General features: G+C 37.5%; 3 protein-coding genes across 4 annotated transcripts; 1 reads left to right on the top strand and 2 right to left on the bottom strand.

Moving 5' to 3' along the window:
* Positions 1-271: 271 nt before the first annotated feature.
* Positions 272-11,018, bottom strand: dnai4 (dynein axonemal intermediate chain 4). Of its 2 annotated transcripts, XM_055213634.2 has the most exons (17): positions 10,883-11,018; positions 10,122-10,290; positions 9,840-10,015; positions 9,597-9,706; positions 9,376-9,505; positions 8,383-8,522; positions 8,067-8,252; positions 6,980-7,165; positions 6,668-6,816; positions 6,482-6,568; positions 6,084-6,235; positions 4,108-4,265; positions 3,705-3,832; positions 3,501-3,599; positions 2,023-2,249; positions 787-940; positions 272-539 (listed from the first exon to the last, which is right to left on the bottom strand). In XM_055213634.2, the coding sequence occupies exons 1-17, from the start codon at positions 10,930-10,932 to the stop codon at positions 489-491; spliced, it is 2,352 nt and encodes a 783-aa protein (XP_055069609.2). In that variant the 5' UTR covers positions 10,933-11,018; the 3' UTR covers positions 272-488. The 2 variants fall into 2 exon arrangements, with proteins under 2 accessions (XP_055069609.2, XP_055069610.2); XM_055213635.2 differs by lacking the exon at positions 272-539 and having other exon boundaries at positions 822-953.
* An 86-nt stretch (positions 11,019-11,104) lies between these two features.
* pars2 (prolyl-tRNA synthetase 2, mitochondrial) lies at positions 11,105-13,431 on the top strand. The gene is made up of 3 exons (XM_055213638.2): positions 11,105-11,257; positions 11,679-12,249; positions 12,349-13,431. The coding sequence occupies exons 2-3, from the start codon at positions 11,704-11,706 to the stop codon at positions 13,228-13,230; spliced, it is 1,428 nt and encodes a 475-aa protein (XP_055069613.2). The 5' UTR covers positions 11,105-11,257; positions 11,679-11,703; the 3' UTR covers positions 13,231-13,431.
* A 3,175-nt stretch (positions 13,432-16,606) lies between these two features.
* On the bottom strand, positions 16,607-26,816 carry LOC129450690 (basic immunoglobulin-like variable motif-containing protein). Its single transcript, XM_073870216.1, has 10 exons — positions 26,658-26,816; positions 25,172-25,729; positions 23,103-23,232; positions 22,922-23,017; positions 22,583-22,682; positions 22,395-22,494; positions 22,038-22,170; positions 21,805-21,888; positions 17,191-17,287; positions 16,607-17,100 (listed from the first exon to the last, which is right to left on the bottom strand). The coding sequence occupies exons 2-10, from the start codon at positions 25,635-25,637 to the stop codon at positions 16,804-16,806; spliced, it is 1,503 nt and encodes a 500-aa protein (XP_073726317.1). The 5' UTR covers positions 25,638-25,729; positions 26,658-26,816; the 3' UTR covers positions 16,607-16,803.
* Positions 26,817-27,659: the final 843 nt, after the last annotated feature.

Here is a 27,659-nt window from a genome sequence, read left to right as displayed (position 1 = left end):
ATTTTTTGTTTTAGCTTATTTTATGCTTGTTTTGTCCTATTTTTAATAATTTTAAGTTATCTTGAGGCCTCTTGGAGATCTGCTGAGGCCCCGGCCCCTGGTTAGGAAACATTGGTCTAGCAAATACCCAATGCACAGTTGGTTGCAATTTGTAATGTCACGACTAAATGCAGCTAAAACCCATAATGTACCTTTAAAATAAAGTGACCTAATATCATTGCTTTATTGTTTTTGAAATAAAAATATTTGAAGCAATACACTTACTACTACATAAAGTGAAATGGGCTCATTTTTATTTAGAAATAGAATCAATGTCACCCAGTTTGACAATAAACAGAACACAAGACTAAACCAAGAACAAGGAAAACACAAGGGCTGTACATACACAGACTAATCAGAGATAACAAGACACATATGAACACAATGGGAAGAGACAAATAAACAAAGAGTTACAAAATAAAAATAAAATAGTACAGACAAGCAGACACTCAGAGTTGACTGGCCAGCGTAGACTGAATTATATCCTCCAATGCATCTACCTGTTGAAAGACATCAGACATATGTGTACAGACAGTACTTTAAATGAATACTATAAAGTTTAAACAATCCTGCCATATAGCTGCCTGCATTTAAATAAAGGATTAAAAAATAAACATGATTAAGGAAAGCAAGAAGGTAAGATGGAAAACTAAGGTTTAAAATTGATGTCACCATATTTGTATTTGATAACAGATGAAAAAAATAAGAATTAGGAAATTAAATAAGACAGATCTGGCCATACATTACCTGTGTGCTGTCTCCTGTAGTAAAGTTTTTCAGCTTGAATACACTGACATCACCTTCACTGTCCCCAACCAGAACACAGTCTGTCTCAGAGGTGAACAACAGACTAGTCGGCTTCATTTCTGGACTGGTCATGCTTACGATGGTTGGGTCAAGACTGTTAAAAAAAACTGATTAATAAAGTATAAATGGTAAAATTGTACATGCATCATGAATATTATATGTGCAGATAGATGGTTTAAAAAGTCTGAGACCATTCACAAAAATGCTATTTTACGTTCTATTTTGATAATAAAAAAAAAACATTTAATAATAAAAAATATGAAATACATTATCATCAGAATATTATTAGCATAAAATATATTAATTAAATTTAGTATGTTTCTTTTTGGATCTAATAAGAACATGCTGGCAAGTTTCTAAAGATCATGTTTTCCCAGCATGTTATGAGAATCCTGTGTTTTAACACAAGCAAGAAAATCTGATGCATTGGACAAATAAGATAACATTAATAAAATAAAATAACATTTTTATTTCTAACATAACTATTTCTTACCAAATTTAAATTAGACATAGAATCTTGCATTATCAATGTTATCTCGCATTTTCTAAACTCCACTGTATTTTTGTGCATATTTATGTTTTAATGCAACTCTTGATCTGCAGTATTCGGCATTGACTAAATTTTGTTAATTACCTTTTATCGGAAAAACTTATTTCATATGGCTTACTACTTTAGCCCATTAGACGCAGTGGCGGCTGGTGACTTCTTTTATCAAGGGTGCGAAGTTCGCCACAACATGTATGTAGCCCGTCATGTGTGTGGTTTGTGATTTCAAAATATGTGTTCGGCGCGTCGAGTGAACCTTTGTGCATTACGTGTCTTGTCAAAATAAATGCCTGCTGCAGACGCGTCTAAAGGGTTTATGATAAAAGAGATGCTCGCGTTTGCCAGATACTCGCATAATCTCATGCGTAATCAGAGTTTACTGTTAAGGGAGTGTCTTGCGTGTATTTTGCGAACGTTAGCGTCTCTTTTATCATAAACCCTTTAGACGCGTGTGCAGCAGGCACTTATTTTGACAAAGCACGCGATGCACATGGTTCACATGACGCAACAAACACATATTTTGAAAACACGAGCAACACACATGACACTCCAAACACATATTTTGAATTTCACCCCTCAGATGAGCAGTCACGAGCCGCCACTGACAAAAGAAAGTGGAAAGCCCTTACATGTTGATTCTCAGGTCCCAGATCTCCACCCTGCCCTCGCTGACAGCTCCAAACACAGTGGCGCAGTGCGGTGACCACACAACATCATACACAGCTTTTTGGCTGGAGGTGAAACTTAGGATGGGTGTAAGCAGATCATGCTTCCACAGCTGAATGGTCCAATCTGAGGAACAACTTAGGAAAACATCTGGATTGAATGGTGACCATCTTATCTTATAAACGGGACCCTAGGGAGAGACATGTAGTGAACAGAAATGTAAGTGTTTAAAGATTTGAAAAGAACTGATATTATATTACACTTTTAGGAGATATACACTACAGTATGGTCTTCATCACAAATAAACTTTGCTGTATATGATTTAGCATGATCATTATTGTTACAATGGCCATAACATACAGTTTGTACAGTAGGTATATAGTGCAAGAATATACTGTATATAGGTTTAGGGTCACTTCACTAAAATCTTTCTCATGATCCTATAAACTATATGACTATGTAACTGCTTAAGGTTTTGTAGACAAAAATGTAATTGTACACACATATTAGTTTCTTCATTGAAAAGTTTATGGTAAATATTTATAGATAGAAAAGTTATAACTTATAATATGTATAAATGTGAATGTGTTCAGCTTTTAATTACAAAATAATAATTACGAATAATAGTTTTTATTTTAAAATTATGATATTCCTAATATTTTATTTTAAACACATAATTTACATGCACCCTTGATTAAAATACCACCGACAACCATTTGTGAATGCTTAAAGGTCCAGTGTGGGTTTTAGCGCCATCTAGCGATGAGATGCATATTGCGACCAACAGCTCAGTCCACAGCTCACTCCCAAATGGCACACTATGGACTTGTGGAGCTCCTCAGAGTCCACACTTTGATGACATCATGTAGTGCAGACCTTAGGGACCCTTGACGCAAATCCAAGAGGGCGCACTGGAGGCGTATTTTGGGACAGACTCGAGCGTCACGCCAGAAATATGAAGAGAAGTTGCCCATCAGTGTAAACTCCTCCCTCCCTTCTGTCGTCTGATTGGTCTGATTGCTCTTTAGCAAGGATTTCGGTGTTGGTTAAGTGTGCAAAGCCTGCTGCAGTGCTGGCTTCACTGAATAACAAGGGTGCAAGGGGGGCGCTAATGAGCACACTACTGAGCGTAAGAATGACAGATGGGACACCCGATGGACTCATAGACTAAGCGAGCACGCGCAATTTAAGGCCGCGAGACGGAAAGTCCACATGAAGTGCGCCATTTAGTACAGGGCCAATTTCGAAATGCAAAGAGAAGCTATGGTGGCTCCAACATGACAAACATGTCATCGTCTGAGATAGCGTAGAGTTGAAACACGCTAGTTATGTATATTATATTGCATTTCTGTCAAGAGATCCTCCTAAAAGTTACACAACGCACCTTTAAATGGATCAAGCGCTTGGGAACTTTAAATAATTAGAAAAGTATGGAACATACTTTGTGGGCTTGGTAAGTATCCAGAAACTGCTCATTATATGAATAAGAGCACTTGTGTATTTCTCCTTCCTCTGTTCCAGCCAGGTAGATATTTGAATCCTGAAACATAAGGTCGAATAACTTTTACATTTATTATAATAACTTTTTAGAATAACATTTTGTGAGATACATTAAAACAGTATTTGCACTTCCTGTAGTTCTCACCTTAGGATTGAAATCGAAACACAGGCCTGAACCAAGACGTGAGATTGGCACATCACACTTGCTTTTACATGAACTCAGTTTTGTGCTTTTCTCATCTCTGTCTTTAGTTTTCCTCAGTTTCATCAACTCTAACAGACAAATTACTGTAGTTAACAAATGCCTTAAATAAACAGAAATTGGGCTATTTCTACCAAAACCACTCAAACATTTTTACAAGAGACCAAATTAAATATTAATGTTTTCAACTTTGAATTAGACAGTTAGTCAAGATGAAGAAGATTATATTTGCAGCATTGGATCATTTTTAACCCACAATACAATATTTATTCAGCATAGGTTTTATTTTTTGGAGTGTGGTTACACACAGAAATATTGCATGTATCTCATCTGCAATGATCATTACCGGTGCGTTTCAGGTCTTTGCGGAGCAACCACTTGCTAATCTGTCCATCAGCAGACACACAAATCAGTATTTCCTCTTTATCCCCACCAGACCGCCCTTTCTCATTAAGAATCCATTTTAGATGCCACACTGGACCTGTGTGCATGTTGGCCGAGTCACTTTGATGGAGAAACACAAGAGGTCACTGTACATTCAAAACAGTGTTTGGACTTTGTGCATGCGTGGAAAATTACTCAATGCTGTCAACTGATAAACATTTATTTACTTTTGCAGCATTAAAAGCATTAAAACAATAAAGTCTGTACTACTATAAATATGCTCAAATATACAATTTAGCACTACTTTAAATATAGCAGTGGTTCTCAACCGGTTTTGCAACACTAAAGTGAAATAGACAAAAAAATTAAAAATCAAATATTAAAAATTATTAAGAGTTATTCTGCATAACTGAACCCCACAAGCTCAAAACAACATTTACATTTTGTAAATGCATAAATGGGTCAATGACGTGACGCTAATTATTTTGTGTCCGTATGGTCTAAAATTTCAAAATAAATTTGCAGATTACTTGCATACATTCTCATTTTTGAGCACCAAGACTAAAATTTCTGGTTTTATTTCATTTTGAAAGAATATTTGGGGGATAATTGCAAAAATGTCAATGTGGTGTAACCGGTCTGTGTCAGTTGGTGTAACTAGTATGTTTTTAAATGAAAATATAAATATATTCATAAAAAATTGTGGAATATAATCATCTAGTTTAGTGTAATATGATTTTTTTTTAAATACATTTACATATTTTGTTAAAGGTTATTTAGAAAAAAGAGCTGTTTTCAGCATATGTCAGAACAAATATTACAAAAATGCATTAAACTTTAAACGCTTTACTTACTACAATATTTTAAATTTATTTTTTATGTATGTATTATGCTTAATATTTTATCAAGGTGGATAAATTATTTAATATTTTTCATTCTTTGGCCCAATTTGGCAGTTACACCATTTGACATTTTCAGGCTCATTCAGTCTTAACTTTCATAAAAATTGTGCAAATGTAATTTTTATCCCATAAAATTAACATAAATACACTATGTGCATTGAAATAAACCTGTGTGCTTTTAAAACAAGTTTTCTAAAAAGATTTTTGAATCTCTCATCTTGCCAAACTGTTTTTGTCACTGACCCAAATAACAAAGCAGAGCTGTAATTTATCAATCTAACACTAGGCCAAATATTTTTCTAGGCTGCTAAATGAAAAAAATGACACCTTATTTTGGGGTTTTTATATCAAAAGGAAAAACTATAATAAATATATATACCAAAACACTGCAGACTTTAACTGAACATATGTGCAATGGTGTCAACAATAAATACATTTTTAAGTGTCTGTTCCTATTTATATACCTATGGTAACTAAATACAACTCTATGATTTGTTGTATTGTATTTTATTATTTTCATTTAAAGGGGACATTTCACAAGACTTTTTAAGATGTCAAATAAATCTTTGTTGTCTCCAGAGTGCGTATGTGAAGTTTTAGCTCAAAATATCATAAAGATAATTTTTATTATAACACGTTAAAATTGACACTTGTGAGCAAAAAAGTGCAGTTTTTGGGTGTGTCCTTTAAAATGCAAATGACTGATCTCTGCACTATTAAGGGGTGGTATTATCCTTCTGACATCACAGGGGGAGCCAAATTTTAATGACCTATTTTTTCACATGTTTGCAGAGAATGGTTTATCAAAGTTACTGGGTTGATCTTTCCCACATTTTCTAGGTTGATAGAAGCACTGGGGACCCAATTATAGCGCCTAAACATGGAAAAAGTCAGATTTTTTGTGATATGTCCCCTTTAACATTGTAATTAAAAAAAAAAAAAAAACCATGTGACCAATTTTGGGGTAACAACCCACCAGCTGAGAACCACTAATTAAAAACTATTTTAACTGTACATAAATGTAACACAGCTCTACCTTTTGTCAATGATGGCCGTTTGCTCTGTGCTCTGTACATTATAGACAGCAATGCTGCCATCATACATTCCTACAGCCAGCTGACTGGCATTACAAGCTGAGAAATCCAGAGCAGTTACTCCACTCTCACAATGAAATATTCGCTCGGGCCACTGAAACACATCAACATACAGATTTAAACACTATTCAACCGAAACACTACACTGTAGATGATATATAGCATATATAGTGGCCACTGGAGATTTATATACACTTTAAACTTCATTGTACCTGTATTAGGTAAGAAGATATCAAATAATTTAGCTGACATTTGTATCCATCACACAAGCAATTTTCCAAAATATGGCTTTATTAAAACATGTCTACGACATTAAAAATGTGTATCAGTGAGTTTGTACCGTGGGGTTCTTTAAAGACCAGCAGCAAACAAGTCCAGATTTCTGATCTTTGAAATCAAACTCTCCATATCCCACAGCAAGAAGATCCTGCAAGCAAACACTACATTTCAATATTTTCATTTCATTGACTAATATAAACTTATAAAAGAAAATATATGAAATGTGTGTTGGAAATATGGATAGTACTGGGTTTCTCTTGTTCCAGGTCATACTGCTGATATTTCGGCCCATGGTGAGTTCACACCTGAAGGCCCACAGGTGCTCCAGGAATGGGCTCAGGGAGTTCTGATCTGTCCAACTCTCCACTTCCATTTCTGGCTGCACACGGTCTGGATCTAATAAACACAGCATGTTGGATAAATGTTCTAGAAATTTATAGCAAATTATATTTAGTCTATATGTCTATATGAATAAAAATGAAGGAATAGTTCACCAAAAGTATACGCTCACAAAAATCGGATCCCTGTTTAAGATACCGTCCTATGCAAAAGTCATCACCTTCTATGACCGGCAACTGTCGGTATGCAGCAAGCTTAGGTTGAAAGATATTTTCCAGAACCACCCTCTCCATCACAGCCAGATCCTGCTTGAATTTGTCAGACTGTAAGATCCACTCAGTGTCTGGCTCTTCCTTCGTCAAAGACTCAAAGGCATCCATTTCAATATGAGAGCTCGCACCACTGCCTGAAATTAAAGGAAGACAATAAATTTGTTGCGTTGTATTCATTAATAATAAGATATATCTGCAAAATAACCACACAATCAATATAATCCAATTATAAAACATTTTATTCAGTTTATCAGTGACGTGTGCACTGCTGGAGCGATATGGTTTGAAGCACAGTTTGCTCATAGTACAAACATCATTGATCACCTCATAGCACCTTTCATACAGTATTTATAATATCCTTAGAGATCCCTCTCATATACAGGTATTTATCCTGCCTGTAGGTTTGTGCATATATTCGTACTTTTCATTTGACATGTTGCCTATTTTTAATGTACTGTATGCATAAATACAAAATACAAAGCATACTATAGCTTAAATAGTCTATAAAATAATTAACTGATTTGAAAAAAAATTCTGTCTATCAAGACTTGATCTGTTGTTATCTTAGCATTTTCACTTTAAAAGAGACATATCATTAAAATCTGACTTTTTCCATGTTTAAGTGCTATAATTCGGTCCCCAGTGCTTCTATCAACATAGAAAATGTGAAAATCAACCCAGTTACTTAGTTTTGGTAAACCATTCTCCACAAGCATGTGAAAAAATGGCTCATTGAAATTTGGCTCCCCTTGTGATGTCAGAAGGGGATAATACCGCCCCTTAATCCGCACTATCCAACCATGGCAATGCCATTTAATGCACAGATCACTTTAACACTAACTTTAACTTGCCCATATTTTAATATTGCGGTGAACATTTAGTTTAAAGCTATAGTGAGTGGCAAATTTCTGAATTTTTTATAAAACAATATAAACTAAAAAACATGTATACCGTAAAATATACCGTTACTGTGAAATAAAATGACTTCCCCACCCTAATTACAATGACCAATAACCAATAATTACTAAAAATCACCTCCACCGATGGTGCTGATCATAGAAACAGTCATGTCAATCCCCCTAGAGTTGGTTTGGAGACTCATAGAGGATCCGCCTTGGACAACAGCCTTCTTTTCTTCAGAAAACGTTACTGTGTCTTCACTGACCTCTCCAGTTTCAGTGCAGAATGAATCATACATGTCCCAGACGGTAGACATGACAGCTGCACAGATATCAAAGGATATCAAAGTCATACTGTCGTTTTTTGGTATTAACATGCATATTCAAAATGTTCATTGCATTCACTGTGCGTTCATCTATAACATGACGTGTAAATTACTTTAATGACACACCTTCGTCTTTCAAGGTAACAGTATCACATTGGACCTCCTTTGTCTTTAGGGCACCATTGAATGTCTGCATTGAGCGTTCCACATACTTATCATTGCCTTGTCTATTTTTACACAATTCTTGGTAAGCATTGTTCCTTTCCCTGAAAAAGAAAAAAAATTAAGGTAACATATTGGGAAAACAGTAAAAAAAAGATCATGAATACGAAATTACATTATTTTGTGTTATATTAAATATACACTATAAGAGATATGCTTTTAAGTAATAATGACTTAAAGGGACACTCCACTTTTTTTGAAAATATTCTAATTTCCCAGCTCCCCTAGAGTTAAATATTAGATTTTTACCGTTTTGGAATCCATTCAGCTGATTTCCGGGTCTGGCTGTATTAGCATAGCTTAGCACAATCCATTGAATCTGATTAGACCATTTAGCATCGCGCTCAAAAATAAGGCGCAATGATATTACGCAGTGCCCGAAAATAGTCCCCTGCTATTGAAAGTTACTAAGGGGAACTATTTTCGGGCAGTGCGTAATATCATTGCACCTTCTGCAGCCATGTTACAGCAGCAAAGTCCTCGATTATTACGCCAGAATGAGAGTATAGTTCCTAGTGATATCTGCCTAGAAAATCGCAACTTTTAATTTTCTGTCGGTCTTAGTACACGATGTTACTACAGAAGAGTCAAGTTTTAAATAGGAAAAATAGCCAAACTCTTTGGTTATTTGTGCAATGCTAATGGTCTAATCAGATTTAATGGATTATGCTAAACTATGCTAAAAGTGGTACCGCCAAACCCGGAGATCAGCTGAATAGATTCCAAAACGGTAAAAATCAAACGTTTAACTCTAGGGGAGATGGAAAATGAGCATTTTCCAAAAGAGTGGAGCGTTCCTTTAAATGTCATTCTAGTAAATAGATAGAAAGGAATTGTCACATTGTGGTTTTTTTATATAACTGGGAAGTAATGATGATAAGTGATGTTTGCTCTCACTTTATTGCCTCAGCATTCTTTGAATCTATTGACACAGAAATTGAAGGAATGTCTAAAAGCCACATAGTATCTGTCTCAGTAAGGTAACAATCTACCACGATGTCTATCATGGCCTCCTCAACCTGGACATCTGCGTAAAGCAAGCACAGTTAAGATTGAAAAGAAAATTTAAAAAATGTACTTAAAGACATTCTTCAGGAAATAATTGTATTCTGTGTGACCTGAGTAACTGGTGGCAAGGTCATGTTTCAAGACATCCTCAGCTTCATCAGCCACTGATTCTGCTGTCGACTGGCTTGCTTTGGATGTTACAATGCTCCCCAATAAAGACCTGACAAAACATCAGTGATCACTTGTTACTATATTGACTCTGATATTACATGAACAAAATTATTTTTTTATTCTTCATGGATATGATTTATTTCGATACTGCAAGAAAATATTATTTTGACACAGGAAAGTACCTTGTAAATGGTGCAGCCAAGCTTGCATTGGTCTGGAGGGCTAAAGACATGAAATCTGTTGTGGTACCCCATGATCTTTCATGCATAGTAGATGTTTTGCCGTGTTTAAACTGTACTGCAGGATCTGCATAATACAATGGCCGAGGAGCGACATCCCGCCTGTTTTCATCAAACACCTTATTAGGTAAAAAAAAGGTTTTTTTTAAAAAAATCGGTTTATATACAATTATTAACCTAGAGAATGCAGTACTACAAAGTACTATGCACATTTACAACTGTCACCTGTACAGTGTGTTTTATTGGTTGGGCAAAGCTCTTTTCTGCAAATTTACTATCTTCTCCTGAACTGAAGCTTCTTCTGCTGAATGAACTGCGGGTGCTCTTTATGATGCTTTGATTTGCATGTAATATTCCAGATGATTCTGATGGTACATTCAGAGTTTTGGATATTCTGAAAGAAACAAGAAATGTTATTTGGTAAATACATGTATGTAGTTGACAAAAAACATGATTATTATTACTTTATATTTTTTCCAACAATAATTAAGGGTAAATTTAAATGTAGAAAGGAAAAATTCCATTTTAGGTGCTACAACTGGCAATTCTTTAAAACATTTAGAACAACATAACCTGTAACTTACAGTACTATAAATGCTGTGACATAAACTTTACCTAATATCCCTTTTTTGTTGTTGTTGTTGTTGTTATTGTTAAAAACAAACAATGTTAAGATAGCATAAGATAAGTTAAGTTGATAGCAATGATAGTACAGCATTTGCTTGAAATATCATGTGCTGGTGCTAGGCTTGTTCCGGTTTATGTGGCGCCGCAAGAACCAACAAGTGGATGACGTTAAAATACCGCGAGTGCGATTCGAGAAATTATACGGAGAAATCTAATTTCGACTCGCTCTCGCGGTACTTTGACGTCATCCGCCTGTTAGTTCTAGCGGAGTCGCATCAACTCGAACAAGCCTACTGTCAGACTACAGTTTTGGTGACCTCAGTTTTTGCTTTCGGTCCGTTAAGTAAATAAAAACTTACTTGGTCGCTTTCGGAGCGGGTCTCTTCTGTTTGACTGTTGTGTTTAACATGTTTCAAACTTTCACAAACGAGCAATATAAACAGATACCTTGACACACACTCCGTTGCTTCACCATTTCGTTTGGAATCACCTTAGAAACAGACCCCTCCTACACTTCTTCTGATTGGTCGGCTGTGGTTGCGCTCTCATCCAAAGCAGTAGGGGGCGCTGTGAACCATTAGAACTAGTAGCCCTGGTTTGTCAGAAGAAGAGCATTGTCATTCAAGGAAGTTTGACATGTGTGCGTGCAAAATATCAGCAATGTCACAAAAATGATCTGTGTTTTGTCTGAGAACATTTTAGAATAAAGACGGTTGTAAAAAAACGAAATCACGGTAAGTTTGAACTTTTTCGGTTTGCTTGGAAATAAGCAGGACTGTTCGCTACAAGCTAGCTCAAAAGCAGCTCACATTCCTAAGCAATAATGTTGCATGTATGTAGAGTTAAATAATGTTTATTATTATAAATATAAAGTCACGAGTGGGCAAAATTTTGTCTAAGCAGCCAATAATGGTTACTAGCTTATTGACATGATTTACGTTAGAGGAGATCAAATGCATAATAATGTGCATACTTTGGTCCCTTTGGGTTTTGTATCGTTTTTGGAATATGAACAAATGTATGTAATTATGGGAGGGTGTAGGGATGCACTGTACATGCAAGCCACTTTTTATAATGTTAAATTAATATTTCCTTGTCAATAACTCTTATGAATTTATTCATGCTGCTGAACCTTCTTTGTTCTCTCATCGACAGAGTAACATAATCAAAATTGTCAAACATGGACATATTGATTCACAAACTTCCAACCCTGCTGTCCAGGACTTTTTTCAGAGCATTAAAAAGAAGCCACACATGTGCCACCCACACTTCTCCCCCTGTCTGTGCTTCATCCAAACCAGTAATCCCAATACCACTTGTGTCTCGTCTCTTCCAGCCTTCCAACCTCCGGGAAGGTCAGGAGGGAGGAGACTTGACATGCCGCAGCCAGAGACTGATGCTGCAGACAGGACTGATCCATCCATCCAATCCTGGTTGCTTCTACTACTTACCAGTAGCCCTGAGATCCATGGAGAAGCTGGTCCGCCTCATTGATGAGGAGATGCATGCGATCGGTGGGCAGAAAATTGACATGCCAGCATTGTGCAGTGCAGAACTTTGGAAGACGAGTGGACGCTGGGAGCTCATGGGAAAAGAGATGTTTAGGTTGCAGGATCGGCACAATGCGGAATACTGTCTTGGGCCGACTCATGAAGAAGCAGTTACAGAGCTTTTTGCTTCACAGAGCTCAGTATCCTATAAAAAGCTCCCACTTCTGCTGTACCAGGTATTAACAAATTGCTTATTTTCATGCAGGTATGTTATTTCATAATCTTGTGCTATGGTAGTAAATTGCTAAATAACATGCTGTTATTATGTCTTTCAGGTAACACGTAAATTCCGTGACGAACAGAAGCCAAAGTTTGGGCTTTTACGGGGACGGGAATTTTACATGAAAGACATGTATTCGTTTGACATAAGTGAGGAGGCAGCCCTTGAAACGTACCAGTCTGTGTGTCGAGCCTACGGACGCCTGCTTGACCGATTGGGCTTGAAGTGGGTGCAGGTTCAGGCTGCCACCGGCAACATAGGGGGCACACTATCCCACGAATTTCAGCTACCAGCAGACATCGGTGAAGACCGATTGGTTGTCTGTAAAAACTGCGGCTTTTCTGCCAACGTTGAAACTGTGGAACCAGGACAGACTGAATGCTCACAGTGCGAAACTGGCACATTGACTGAAACCAGAGGCATTGAAGTGGGGCACACTTTTTACCTTGGCACAAAATATTCACAAATGTTTAAGGCCTCGTTTGTTAATGCATTAAATGAGCCTCTGGTGGCAGAAATGGGCTGTTTTGGACTGGGCGTCACTCGAATCCTTGCCGCCTCTGTAGAGGTACTGTCATCTGAGGAGGCTATACGCTGGCCTGGGTTAATTGCTCCTTATCAAGTGTGTGTCGTTTCACCCAAAAAGGGAAGCAAGGCACATGAAGCCACAAAAATGGCTGAGGATCTGGCTCAAAGCTTGAGCCACAGTCTAGCCAATCTAAGAGGGGAGGTGGTCCTGGATGACAGGAATCAGATGACCATTGGTAAAAGACTAAAGGATGCTAGGATTCTGGGGTATCCGTATGTGGTGGTGGTAGGGCAGAAAGCTTTGGATGATCTCCCCATGTTTGAAGTCATTTGTCAACAAAGCGGAGAAACCATGTTTCTTAGTAAAGATGGGCTGGTGGAACTTTTGAGCGGAGTTGAAACCATCTAGTTTCTCTAAAATTTATTTAGGCTGTGTTCAAGTGAAAAATATAATACTTACTTTGTTCACAAGTTGACTGTTAGTTGTTAATATAAGCTTGTGGTATATGCATAGATGTATGTCTTATGGTATAGAATGGTTGCTGAAGTGTTAGTCCTGCTGATATAACTAAGAATAAATACTATATGTGGGTGATTCTCACGAAAACTTGGTTTTAAAAATGTCAAGCATGAAAATGTAAAATTTACTTTTTTCCCACCAGACATTGATAAACAAAGTCTGCAGTAAATGGGAACATTAATTTAAAAACTTTTACTTATCATTTAACACTTTTTGTAACATAATTTAAAAAATTAGTCCTAAAAAATCTCATTACCGCAACAGTCAGAAAACATCAACACTGACATATTTTCCAAATGACATGACAAATTTGAAAGAACATAATTTGGAGATTCTGCATTTAAAATCAAAGTATTATGCTTCTATTAATTAAATTAAAATTTAATAAGCATCTGTTGCGGTAATGATAATCAAAATGTCGTGTAGGCATTCTGACTAGGGATGCTCCGATCAGGATTTTTGCAGGCCGATACCGATCACCGATTTGTTGTCTTCGTGATCGGCCGATACCAATGCTGATACCGATTTTTCAAGCTGATATGCAAGCTCTTTGATGACTGTAACTTTAAAAAAAATTTCTAGATAAAGTAAAACCACAGATGTTGCCTTTGTTATATTACTTGCAGTAATTAGGTATATTATTGTTTTAATAGAGAATCAAATAAATTAGCAACAAATATTTCTTCTGCAAAGAGAAATTTAATATGCCTTTAAAAAGGCTTATGTCTGTAAAAACTAATGAAAATAAAACAGTTAAGTCTTTACTGTATGAATTAAATATACACGCATTCGTATGAGGTACAACAGTTCTTTAGTGAAGAGCAGATAGTGATTTTATTGAGAGATGAATTAGGTTACTGTAGCTTTAAGACTTGACAGAGATCGCTCTGTCCACGTGCACTCACTGATGACAGGCTGCTGTGTGTGCGCGCGGCGGGTGTATGCAGACGAGAGCAGCTGTGAGGAAAATTAAAGTTTAAACGCTCAAAACTTTAAAACGCATGCAAATAATAAACTTTTGACATGAGGATGCAATTGTCCGCGATAGATATGTGTTGTATACGCTGTTTGATGGGGATCTGAAGACGGGTCGCGATGTTAGGACCGGACCGCGTCCTCGTAGAAAATACACATATCTCTGTGAAGGCAAAGAGAGAAATGCAAATCTACACGTCGCTCATCAGCCACGGGTTATAAAAATGCTCTCACTGCGTAAAAATGGTCTCTACGTGCAGCCGCATTGAGGAGCCGTATCATGACAGACAAAAACAGAAAGATCGGTTCACGAGATCGGCAAATTTAACGAGGACCGATCGAGTCATTTAATGCCGTTATCGGTCGATACCGATCTGCGGCCGATCGATCGGAGCATCCCTAATTCTGACAAGACAATATTTCAAATTAACTGTAAAAAAATTATCTTACCTGGTAGCCATCTTGAAGTAACTGGTCCATGTGCTTGGTCACTCAAAATCAAACTTTATTAAAATTCTGTATGTGTGCTTAAACTGTTCTCAAAAAGTGTTGCGGAGGATGAGAACATCAGGCATGGACACATCATTTTCCTAATTTTTCTTCATTATTATTATACATGAATATTCAGTAAATATTTTTTCTGTCATCTAAAGTAGTCTAGCAAAACATCCATTTTTTTTTTTTTTATATTTTTGTGTTAATTTGATTAAATTACAACATAACGCATGTTCAAACACAGCCGGACACATTGCGGTAATGAGAATTTCAGCAGAAAATGAGATAAAATTTACAATTATAAATTCTTATGTTGAAATCACACATTGTGCAAGGTAGAACACAGTATTGTGTTAATTCTGATGCTTTTTAATGTTACTATATTACACATTTTAAAGCTAAAATCATTAGTGCCGTGGTGTTTCAATGGTTTCGTGAGAATCACCCATGTATAGCCGTGACTTATATCAACACATGTAGTTGTCTCCATAATAATCAACTGATTTGTAAGAAGGTGTATAAATATTTTATTTATAAATAAAACTATCAACACAATAATTAACAAGAAATTTGTGATGACTACACATTGAAAATTGATACATTAGATGATGTTGTGTTAAACAAAGAACACAATTTGCAATGCATATAACATGAAGACGATCATGCAGATTTAGCTTACAGCATTTCACAAAAACACCACTTTAATCCTTCACGGTACTATTTACAGATGGCTTCATCTTACTGGACTGTGTGACCACAAAGTAGATATTTTGAGGAATAACCGATCATAAGCCCCATTGACTTCCATAGTACTGTAGGAAAAAAGAATACTATGGAATTGAATGGGGCTCACGATCGGTTTGGTTTTTGGGTGAACTATCCCTTTAAGATCATTCTGTATGCACATTTGACAGATTTTTCATTAGTAACATAGTACATACACTCTAAAAATGGCTGGGTTATTTTTGACCCATGCTGGGTAAATATTGGACATAACACATGCTGGGTTAAAAAATGACCCAATGCTGGGTTGTTTTAACCCAACTGCTGGGTTATTATACCCCATGGTTGCATAACAACAACCCCACATAATTTTGAACCCAGCATTGAGTCATTTTTAACCCAGCGTGTGTTCTGTCCAATATTTACCCATTATGGGTCAAAAATAACCCAGCCATCCCTAGAGTGCACTGTACTCCAGTTATCTATTATTTATAAATAGCATATAATTGAAATTGAATAATGCTATATACCTAAAAATCAAATATTTACTATATCATTGGTATTAACAGTGCAGTTAAGTTTTGCACTATATGATCCATTTATTTACAATATTTTTAACAAAGCAGCATTTTGATCTATCAGAGGTGACATAACCTCTTTCTTGAAAGCTATTGGGCAGTACTTTGAACTAAATACAAAAGAATAAATCTTAACTTATCACATGACCAGACCAGGAATCTGTTCACATTAAGGCCTAACATTAACTGATTGTTAAAACAATTCTTTTGAAGCAACCTTGAGTTACGGCGCATTCACACGGGGCGTCAGCGTTAACGCTTAACGGAAGGCTTGTCTGAAGCGTGGCCAACAGCCAATCACAGTGGCCGCTACACATGCTCCGTTCTTCCGGCGATCTGATTGGCTGACGCACGCATTGCCGCTTGAAAAGTTGAGAAATGTTCAACTTCTGCCGCGAGCAACGGCACTGACGCAGCGCAGACGGATCCACAATTCAGTTCGGCAACGCATGACGTCACCCATTGAAAGTGAATGGGAAGCATTAACGCTGACGCCCCGTGTGAATGCGCCGTTACGGTAAGAGCTTTGATTAAGGGATGATACAACCCATTACTTACACTCCCCCCAACACCATTTGCCTGCATTGCTAATATTACATATCTACTGTAATTATTACCTTTCACTTTTGCTAATAGCCCGGAAAGGTAAATTTAAATAAGCTCCTCGGGTACAGGGCTGGACCCTTCTGATTTAATCAGTTATGTCTTCATCTTGGTCACTATCTGGAGACCCTCTGTGCCTATACTCTGCCGTGTTGGACAAACGCTTCCAACCACTGTCTAACTTCTGGTTTCCTGTGCTAAGGGACCTGCCCAGACGTTTTACTGCTCTTTCCTCAAAAGCGTCATCTGTTGGTGCTTGGCTTCTGTGCTCTTGATCCTGATGGTGGAGATCATGTCTCAAATTTTCCAGATTCAGCGCCCACGGTCCCAACTTTTGCCAGTTTACTCTCTGGAATGCCATGAGGCAATGCAGATTGCCACCTACCTATAACAGTATTAGAATGTTACCCAGATGTTTTCATCTTGTACCCATACATTTTGACAGTACTGTTACTATTATTTCCCAGTCACTTACCTTCTTGGTTCTACGATACTGAATGCCTCTTTCTATATGGCGAATGTCTAAGTATTCTGGGTTTTGAGTGTTCAGATCTGTCACAATATCTGCCCACCTGTTTAAAAACAAGATCATATTTATAAATACACATTACATTAAAATATACATTACTAATATTACATTGTCATATTTAATAATAACACCGAACACTACAAAAAAACTTAAAGGGGTCCTATTATGAGTTTTACATTTTAAGCATGAAAAGGTCGACTAAAGGGCAAATATTCTCGTTAACAACACTTCAACGTGCTTCTTTCATATATTCAAAGATCACAATATGCCTAATTTATTTCATTATTATCTGACTGGGCTTAAATTGATAGGGCAAAGCTAACCATCATTAGTGTTTATAGCTGATAAGCTTCAGCTCCCAGTAATGATAAGGGGCGATACATTTCCGGCATTTATACTCGAGACTGTTTACAGTTCCAATGCAGTTTAAAATTGCAGCTTCAAAGGGCTCTAAACAGTCCTTCCAAAAAAACGTGGAGTTTTTTTGTGATTGTTGCAGGCAAAAATCCTCGATTTTGCGGCACGTTTTCTTAAAAAATGCGATGGAATATGCGGGATATTTATGCAATGTATGCGATGGAATTTGCGAAAATTTCGGAACTTGCAAAAACTGCGGAAACTTGCAAAAGCTGCAATGATCTTCACGTCACATAATCACGTCACTTCATAACGTTCCCATGGCAATAGAGGACACGGCTGCGCTTTTGGGAAGTAAATGCAAAATTTTTCAACTTTCTGCTAATATATATGTGACTTTTTGCTACGAAAATGCGGAGATTATGAAATCATGCAAGCCCCGCATATTTTGTGCGCGGAAATATGTAATAATGCGGCAAAAGTGCGTCGTATTTGGAAAAAATGCAGCCCCGCATAAATATGCGGACTTTGACTGATTATGCAATATATCGCGCGATCGCACAATCGCACAATCGCGTTTTTCTGGAGGGACTGTCTAAACGATCCAAACTGAGGCATAAGGGTCTAATCTATCAAAACGATCATCATTCTTGAAAAAGTACTTTAAAACCACAATGTCTCTTGCACTAGCCAGGTGATGCGCCAGTGTGACCTTACGTATTACGTAATCACGTTGAAAGGTCACGGATGACGTATGCTAAACTACCGCTCCGGTGTACATTACAAGTGTGGACAAAAAGGACCGTTCTGACGTTGTTGTATGTGGAATGATACTAATTTATATCTTTGAGTCAGTTTAGTGTTTAATAATAGTCCGCAAGTGTGCGTTTCACATACAGTATTGTTCAAAATAATAGCAGTACAATGTGACTAACCAGAATAATCAAGGTTTTTAGTATATGTTTATCGCTACGTGGCAAACAAGTTACCAGTAGTAGGGATGCTCCGATCGATCGGCCGCAGATCGGTATCGGCCGATAACGGCATTAAATGACTCGATCGGTCCTCGTTAAATTTGCCGATCTCGTGAACCGATCTTTCTGTTTACTTTTGTCTGTCATGATACGGCTCCTCAATGCGGCTGCACGTAGAGACCATTTTTACGCAGTGAGAGCATTTTTATAACCCGTGGCTGATGAGCGACGTGTAGATTTGCATTTCTCTCTTTGCCTTCACAGAGATATGTGTATTTTCTACGAGGACGCGGTCCGGTCCTAACATCGCGACCCGTCTTCAGATCCCCATCAAACAGCGTATACAACACATATCTATCGCGGACAATTGCATCCTCATGTCAAAAGTTTATTATTTGCATGCGTTTTAAAGTTTTGAGCGTTTAAACTTTAATTTTCCTCACAGCTGCTCTCGTCTGCATACACCCGCCGCGCGCACACACAGCAGCCTGTCATCAGTGAGTGCACGTGGACAGAGCGATCTCTGTCAAGTCTTAAAGCTACAGTAACCTAATTCATCTCTCAATAAAATCACTATCTGCTCTTCACTAAAGAACTGTTGTACCTCATACGAATGCGTGTATATTTAATTCATACAGTAAAGACTGTTAACTGTTTTATTTTCATTAGTTTTTACAGACATAAGCCTTTTTAAAGGCATATTAAATTTCTCTTTGCAGAAGAAATATTGTTGCTAATTTATTTGATTCTCTATTAAAACAATAATATACCTAATTACTGCAAGTAATATAACAAAGGCAACATCTGTGGTTTTACTTTATCTAGAAATTTTTTTTAAAGTTACAGTCATCAAAGAGCTTGCATATCAGCTTGAAAAATCGGTATCGGCATTGGTATCGGCCGATCACGAAGACAACAAATCGGTGATCGGTATCGGCCTGCAAAAATCCTGATCGGAGCATCCCTAACCAGTAGGTTCAGTAGATTCTCAGAAAACAAACAAGACCCAGTATTCGTGATGTGCACGCTCTTGGGGCTGTGCGGTTGGGCAGTTGGTTGGGGGGGGTGTGTTCAAAAAAATAGCAGTGTCTACCTTTGACTGTACAAACTCAAAACTATTTTGTACAAACATTTTTTTTCTGGGATTTAGCAATCCTGTGAATCACTAAACTAATATTTAGTTGTATGACCACAGTTTTTAAAACTGCTTGACATCTGTGTGGCATGGAGTCAACCAACTTGTGGCACCTCTCAGCTGTTATTCCACTCCATGATTCTTTAACAACATTCCACAATTCATTCACATTTCTTGGTTTTGCTTCAGAAACAGCATTTTTGATATCACCCCACAAGTTCTCAATTGGATTAAGGTCTGGAGATTGGGCTGGCCACTCCATAACATTAATTTTGTTGGTTTGGAACCAAGACTTTGCCCGTTTACTAGTGTGTTTTGGGTCATTGTCTTGTTGAAACAACCATTTCAAGGGCATGTCCTCTTCAGCATAGGGCAACATGACCTCTTCAAGTATTTTAACATATGCAAACTGATCCATGATCCCTGGTATGCGATAAATAGGCCCAACACCATAGTAGGAGAAACATGCCCATATCATGATGCTTGCACCTCCATGCTTCACTGTCTTCACTGTCTTCACTGTGTACTGTGGCTTGAATTCAGAGTTTGGGGGTCGTCTCACAAACTGCCTGTGGCCCTTGGACCCAAAAAGAACAATTTTACTCTCATCAGTCCACAAAATGTTCCTCCATTTCTCTTTAGGCCAGTTGATGTGTTCTTTGGCAAATTGTAACCTCTTCTGCACATGCCTTTTTTTTAACAGAGGGACTTTGCGGGGGATTCTTGAAAATAGATTAGCTTCACACAGACGTCTTCTAACTGTCACAGTACTTACAGGTAACTCCAGACTGTCTTTGATCATCCTGGAGGTGATCATTGGCTGAGCCTTTGCCATTCTGGTTATTCTTCTATCCATTTTGATGGTTGTCTTCCGTTTTCTTCCACGTCTCTCTGGTTTTGCTCTCCATTTTAAGGCATTGGAGATCATTTTAGCTGAACAGCCTATCATTTTTTGCACCTCTTTATAGGTTTTCCCCTCTCCAATCAACTTTTTAATCAAAGTACGCTGTTCTTCTGAACAATGTCTTGAACGACCCATTTTCCTCAGCTTTCAAATGCATGTTCAACAAGTGTTGGCTTCATCCTTAAATAGGGGCCACCTGATTCACACCTGTTTCTTCACAAAATTGATGACCTCAGTGATGGAATGCCACACTGCTATTTTTTTGAACACACCCCTTTCAACTAATTCAACTAATTGCCCAATTGCACAGCCTTAAGAGCGTGCATATCATGAATGCTGGGTCTCATTTGTTTTCTGAGAATCTACTGAACCTACTGGTAACTTGTTTGCCATGTAGCAATAAAAAAATATACTAAAAACCTTGATTATTCTGGTTAGTCACATTGTACTGCTATTATTTTGAACAATACTGTATGTAACGCGTGACCTTTCGACGTGATTATGTAATACATAAGGTCACACTGGGCGCGTCACACGGCAAGTAAAAGACGTGAAGTTGTTTAAAAGTACTTAATTTTCAGAAAATGACGATAGTTTCGCTGGATAAGACTCTTATGCCTTGTTCGGGATCGAAGAGCCCTTTAAAGCTGCATTGAAAAAATCCAGGGGGGCGCTATCGTGCAGAAACTCCCATTGTGCCACAGAAGAAGTAGCATTACAAACGCTATTCCAGGAAATGTCTATAGGAATATTTATTTCGCTGTTCTTTAAATTGTTTCAGGTATTTTCATGATAATAAAGAATATTTTGAATGAGTTTGTTTAACGAGTGTTGCTTTTTTAAATGCACGTTATAAACAACTTCGACTCTTAATGATTTTAGGTTGACCAAATGCTGTAGTACACGCACAAGCTGTGCATGAAACACAGAATCCACTCTGAATCGATTTCAGAGGCATTTTTAATGAGACACGCGATTAATTGTGCAGCCCTACTGCAATTTTAAACTGCATTGAAAATGTAAACCGTTGAGGTCCACTTAAAAAACGTTATTTCTTCTCGACTGAACAAAGAAAGACATAAACATCTTGAATGACATGGGGGTGAGTAAATTATTACAATTTTTTTATGAAAGTGGAGTACTCCTTTGAAGGTCATAATAGAACCCCTTTAGCATAAAACTTAGCATACTTTTTACAGTGGATTGCAGGATGTTTCCTGCTTGGTTCACCAATCAGAATCCAGTGTTCCATCTCATTGAGAGCAAGTGCTCCCCTGTGGAAAAATAATTTTTAATTATAGTTCTTAACTGTTATAACTTTTCAATATATCTTATATGTTATGTGTGGATTTCTCTTACAACTGTTTTAGCCAAAAGAACCTACTTCAGCATGTAAATGAACACAGAAATGTTTGTATGCTACCTGTATGCTTTGGTTGCTTTTAGTGGTGTAGCTTCATAGCCCACAGGACAGAAGTAGTGATTTTGACAGTGGTAAATGTAGGCCATGGATTCATCTCTGAGGCCCTGGGTCAGCTTCATCAGAGCCCCGTCGGCTACAATAAAGAAACACAAGCTATAAAACATGCCAAAATAATGATAGTTTGTTAACAAAATAACTGGCTGACTTATGACGTCTGGAACAAGCCATTTACCTGTAGTTAACTTGATGAACTTTCATTATGTCTGAGCTATTGTGTGCTCAATGGACCACACTGAAAATGAACAATATGCTATCGAAGCCTCTGTTCTGATGAAAAGTGACCTAAAATGCACACACCTGTCTCTCCTGCTGTCTTGTGCTTCCCATGAGGTTTGTACAGAATATACGAGCATCCTCGGACACGGAAATTATCGTTGATTTGTCTGAACCATCGCATCGATATATAAATATATTTTGCCTTAACGTATTTTAAAACAGAAATGAAGAATCCTTCAAAGAGCAAGAAATATAGTATCTTACCGCATTAAAGTGGCATTGCCTGTGAATGGTCCGAATTTGATGTCTTCAAATGGAGGCTGGAAACCAAGTATATGCAGGGCCTCTTCTTGAGAAATAGGTGGAAGACTGAACAAATGAAATCTGGAGGTTACTCTTTACTATTCTTGCAAAGACTTTAGAGACCTGCCTAAAATTCTTAAAACAGATCAAATGAATGTGCTGTACTCACTTATACAAATACACTTTGCAACATTAATTTTTCCATTTAAAACCTGTACTGTCACTGTAAAAATCGGTACTAAATGTATACAAAATGCTAGTTTGTGGTAAAATGGCTGATACGTTTCGGCACGGACCACACAGACCTGCCTGCTCCTAAAGTACTGTAGAGAAAGTTCCAGCAGGAGACCAGTGAAGAGATTCCACATGATGTTTTATACTGGGGACGACTGATGCAGTACCTAGAAAGTCAAACAAAAGGAATTACAATAAGTTGCCTCCGGTCAAAGCTTATTTATTTAATCATTTGAATGAATGCACTTATACCATCTACGGAGGTCCAAGACTTTTCTCTGTTTGATGTCCTCCAGAGAAGCTTGTGGTGGCAGATCTTGAAGGTTTCTGCTTTGCCTGTCTGATGATTTCATTTTCTTAGAGTTTGATTTCTTTAAATTACCTGAGGAAATAATATACTGGGTTAAATTACATTATAAACCTTTAACTCTTTCCCCGCCAGCCAGCGCCAGCATTTTTCATGATTTTCACAAAAGTTGAATGCCGTTCCAGAAAATCTTCTTAAAATATATAAACATACAATATATCAAATGAAAGAACAGACCATCTGCTTTCAAACAAAAAACCTGTTTCATCCTACCTTCATTAGTTCTCTTTTTATCACCTCTCAAATTTTGAGATATTTCCATTTTTGTGGATGACTATATCTTTACGCTGTTCCGTAAACGAACACAAATTTCATAAGCAACACAACGTTTCATCAAAGTATAATATCTGAATCCATCTCAATACAAACATATCGCATACCTAACATACCTTACAAAAATAAACAGTGCAGCGACCCTTTCAGACCCTTTGCTTGCATCTCGTGGTAAAGCAGTAAAGTTACTGATGTTCATTTGGGTTTTTGCTCTTTGCTGATCCAGGCAGTTTTTGCTGGTGTTGTTATAAAAGATGTCTTTAGTTTTGTGGCTCATGTGCAGGTTGTCAATTCAGCAGAAAAGTTTGCCATTCTCCCTCTGTTTACAGATGGGAGGTGAGGGCACGTGAACGCGCCAATGACGTATGGTGTCTGCGTGAACAACATTCAAATTACGCTTACGGATGAGGGACAAAAAAAGGCAACGTCCGTTCGGACCGAGATCTATGATTGGATGAACATTTTTTGGTCCTACGCCTTTCACAGATGACATAGATTTCTACAAATACATTTAAACAACTTAACATAGTAATTGATATCAGGATGTGAGGAGACTTTTAACCAGCATAACTAAAAATGTTTCTGGATCAAATGAGATACCCTGCCTTTAAAGGAATAGTCTACTCATTTTCAATATTAAAATATGTTATTACCTTAACTAAGAATTGTTGATACATCCCTCTATTATCTGTGTGCGTGCACGTAAGCGCTGGAGCGTGCTGCGACGCTTCAATAGCATTTAGCTTAGCCCCATTCATTCAATGGTACCATTTAGAGATAAAGTTAGAAGTGACCAAACACACCAATGTTTTTCCTATTTAAGACGAGTAGTTATACGAGCAAGTTTGGTGGTACAAAATAAAACGTAGCGCTTTTCTAAGCGGATTCAAAAGAGGAACTACATTCCACGGCGCAATAGCACTTTTGGGAGCACTTCGACTCGCCTGAAAAGTCCGCTCCCCTTCTCCCTCTCATAATGGTGTTACTGCGCCGAGTCGAAGTACTCCCAAAAGTGCTACCACGCCACAAAACGTAGCTACTCTTCAAAATCCGCCGACAAAAGCGCCACGCTTCATCTTGTACCACCAAACCAGCTCGCACAACCACTCGTCTCAAATATGAAAAACGTTGATGTGTTTGGTCACTTTGGTCACGCGCTATTTAATGTGCACTTCCGGTTTACAATACCTCCGAATTCTCCTAGACGCGACGCGGCGCTGAGCTGCGCGGCCGGTGTGCGATCCCCTTTAGAATGAGACGTTTTTATCTACATACCACGTGTCCCCTTACATGGAAGTTTTGCCATGTTTCTACAGTAGCTGTAAACAGACAAACTGTCCTATAAAGCACGTTTTGTCACTACGTTGTCTCAGACGATAACGTGTTTGTCCTGTGGCGGCTATCCTAGCTTCACTATGCATTTCAAAGGGAAGGGGTGAGCTGTAGACGGCGTCGTTGATTGCAATTCATAGTCTTACCGACAGATGGCGCTAAAAATCTACACCATGGACCTTTAAAAATTACCCTGATACTTTCACACTTGTATTTATCTCTATTATTTTATTTCTTTAATTCATCTGAACTAATTTATATTGTATAATATCATATATCCAAGGCTTTCTTTAAGGTGATCTGTGTTCTGTAATATGTATATGTTAGCTTTTAATATGAAGACACATACTTGTTTTGGATTTTCGGGTTAGAACCGCATCAAAATCCGAGGTGTCAATCTCCCATGCCAGCACAGGCTTGTTGCTGGATGTCACTTCCATATCACAGTTCCCATCTAACGACAAGCTTAATCCCCCAGAGTGACCCTGGGAGGAGGAAGCAGTATTGGGCTTGACTAACGTTGTCCCGCAGTCTGCATTGGCAGTCGGCACATCTTCAGATGTGGCGATGGGTCGGGCTCGATTAAGCAGCGCGTAGTCCGAGCAGACGGTGTAAAACTTCTCCCGAGAATGTGTTACAGGGCAGGTCCATGGAAGCTGGAGCTCTGCGCTAGATGCCCGTCGAGCCCTCAGCGCGTCACGTGTCAAAGTGCTCAGGAAGCTGCGCTCATCCTCTCTGCCCGGGGCCCGTGATGGGGCCTCCTGATCAGTACTAGCAGATACCTTGGCGCCTTCACTTTCCACAGTGTTAGGCATTGAAGGGAGAACTGGGATGATGGTTAAGAGAATAATCTCAAGTGTTTGTTCAGCTGTGACGGTTTGTTCCAATAGGAGATCTCTCCTACTGACTACAATTAAGAAAACAATTAAAACAGATACAGTGAGGAAATTGCAATTTAACAAGACACAATGTAGAGAGGGCACAAAAGATACACAGACAAGTATTGCATAAAATAAAAAATTATCATTTACACTTATGCATTTTGCAGAAGCTTTAATCCAAAGTGACTTTAAGGTATAGGCCTATACATTTTTTTGGTATTGGTTTTGCGGGTATCAAACCCATGACCTTTGCATTGCTAAAACAATGCTCGACCAATTGTGCTAAAGGAACACATTATATAAAAAATCAAATATAAGATTTTAATAATAGATTATATTTTATATTATTACATTTAAGGCATTTGTCAGATGCTCTTATTACAAACGTGCTTCAGCATGAGAGACTGTCGGGATCAACAGATGAAGCATACAATGAACACAACACCACTAAATAATAAAGTATGCTTGATTTTGCAACCTATGGCGTGTACTGTTGACTAACTGCTGTTGGACTATTATCGTATACTAGTACTAAACTAGGCCAGATGGCTTGATACTGTCATCTCCTGCTGTGGATGAGATATTGAATGAAACTGACGGCCCATACTGTAGCTAACACTGGCTATAGATTTCAATAATAGACGTTTCATGTATTTAATGGTAACTTTACCACACATGATTGAATTTAGCAGCTACATCCTATTTGTAAACAACAACATTTAAGTCATTTTATCGATGACAATGGGAATGCAAGGTTTTATTTCAAGAATAAATCGCAGGCTAAACCGGCGCGATCCATAGGATACTCTCACACAAACATTAGGGATAAATAATAGCTCAGTAGCGGTATCCACCCATTACATAAGCGTCGTTATTTCGTGGCGAAATGTATATATTTTATATGTATTTGTTTTTTTTTTACTAAAATTAAAGAAGTAAGCATTTTCCACCTACCGTCAGTTATGCGTGCATAACGTGAAGTATTTACTTAAAGTGCTATGTACGTCCTCACGCTCCTCTCTGTTTGAATGCTTACCGTCTGTGCTTAACTGTGTTTCAGCAGGCTCTACCAACCTGAAAAAAAGGGGTGTTATTTGAAATAAAATGTTGAGGTATTTTTTAAAATCACACCAGAACGGTTAATACAACGTTTGGACATAACAGTAAAACACGTGTTTAGAAATGCTAACGAAAAATTGGATGTCTTGGCAGGTAAATGAAGTAAAAATGGTTAATATTTTTTAGACAACCCCTCTGTTGGTAATTATTTAGTGGAGCGTGGTTGCGTGATAATGAGTAGCATCAAACGAGAAACATTGCTGTACCTTTATATTAAAAGTATTTCACATAATTTTTCAAATACTAATACACTGATCTTTTTAATGTATTGTGATGCACATTTAATGGAGACTGATAATACTTAAATGCGTATGCTGTTTTGGAAAATCACAAAAATTAACCACATATCTGAACTATGCAAAATATTTCACTTTTATATTATTACTTTAGGTGGTGGGTCAGCTCTCCCCTTCAACCAGCCTGCTAGACCATCTTTGTACATAAAACCATTCAATGAGCTTTGGTTGCTTTTAAGATGTTTTATAAATTATGTAATGTAATAATGCACTTTATTTCTATTAATTTACATGATTACATATTTTTATATTGATTATTCATGTACCTCTTTACTATACCAACAAGTTAAACTGAATTTCATGACACTTTCAAAGAAGGCACCATGAAACATCAGAAGCATTCTGTCATGGACATTAAAAGAAAGTAATTTCAACATTTTCTATTGTGTCTTTATACTATATCTCATTTCAGTTTAAGCATTGTACCAAGATGTTTATTTTTTATTGTAAATGACTGTTTTGGCTCCACATTAATGTAGCATGTGATATATTTTCAGTAATCATTTAATGTGTGGTAAACTGTACTCGGAATTTTGTTAAA

This window comes from Misgurnus anguillicaudatus, chromosome 8, assembly GCF_027580225.2.
Source record: "Misgurnus anguillicaudatus chromosome 8, ASM2758022v2, whole genome shotgun sequence".
Classification (NCBI taxonomy): Eukaryota; Metazoa; Chordata; class Actinopteri; order Cypriniformes; family Cobitidae; genus Misgurnus; species Misgurnus anguillicaudatus.
The sequence above is the reverse complement of the archived record's forward strand: the minus strand, read 5'-3'. Positions and strand labels throughout refer to the sequence as shown.

Coding starts and splice junctions, on each gene's coding strand:
- LOC129450690 (XM_073870216.1), bottom strand. CDS start 25,637: ATGCCTAACACTGTGGAAAGTGAAGGCGCCAAGGTATCTGCTAGTACT. Junction 21,889..22,037: donor AAAGCAACCAAAGCATACAG/GTAGCATACAAA, acceptor ATTTTTCCACAG/GGGAGCACTTGCTCTCAATG. Junction 17,101..17,190: donor AGTATCGTAGAACCAAGAAG/GTAAGTGACTGG, acceptor ATACTGTTATAG/GTAGGTGGCAATCTGCATTG.
- pars2 (XM_055213638.2), top strand. CDS start 11,704: ATGGACATATTGATTCACAAACTTCCAACCCTGCTGTCCAGGACTTTT. Junction 12,250..12,348: donor TCCCACTTCTGCTGTACCAG/GTATTAACAAAT, acceptor TATGTCTTTCAG/GTAACACGTAAATTCCGTGA.
- dnai4 (XM_055213634.2), bottom strand. CDS start 10,932: ATGTTAAACACAACAGTCAAACAGAAGAGACCCGCTCCGAAAGCGACC. Junction 10,291..10,882: donor CCCGCTCCGAAAGCGACCAA/GTAAGTTTTTAT, acceptor TGTTTCTTTCAG/AATATCCAAAACTCTGAATG. Junction 941..2,022: donor TGGGACCTGAGAATCAACAT/GTAAGGGCTTTC, acceptor TTTTTTTAACAG/TCTTGACCCAACCATCGTAA.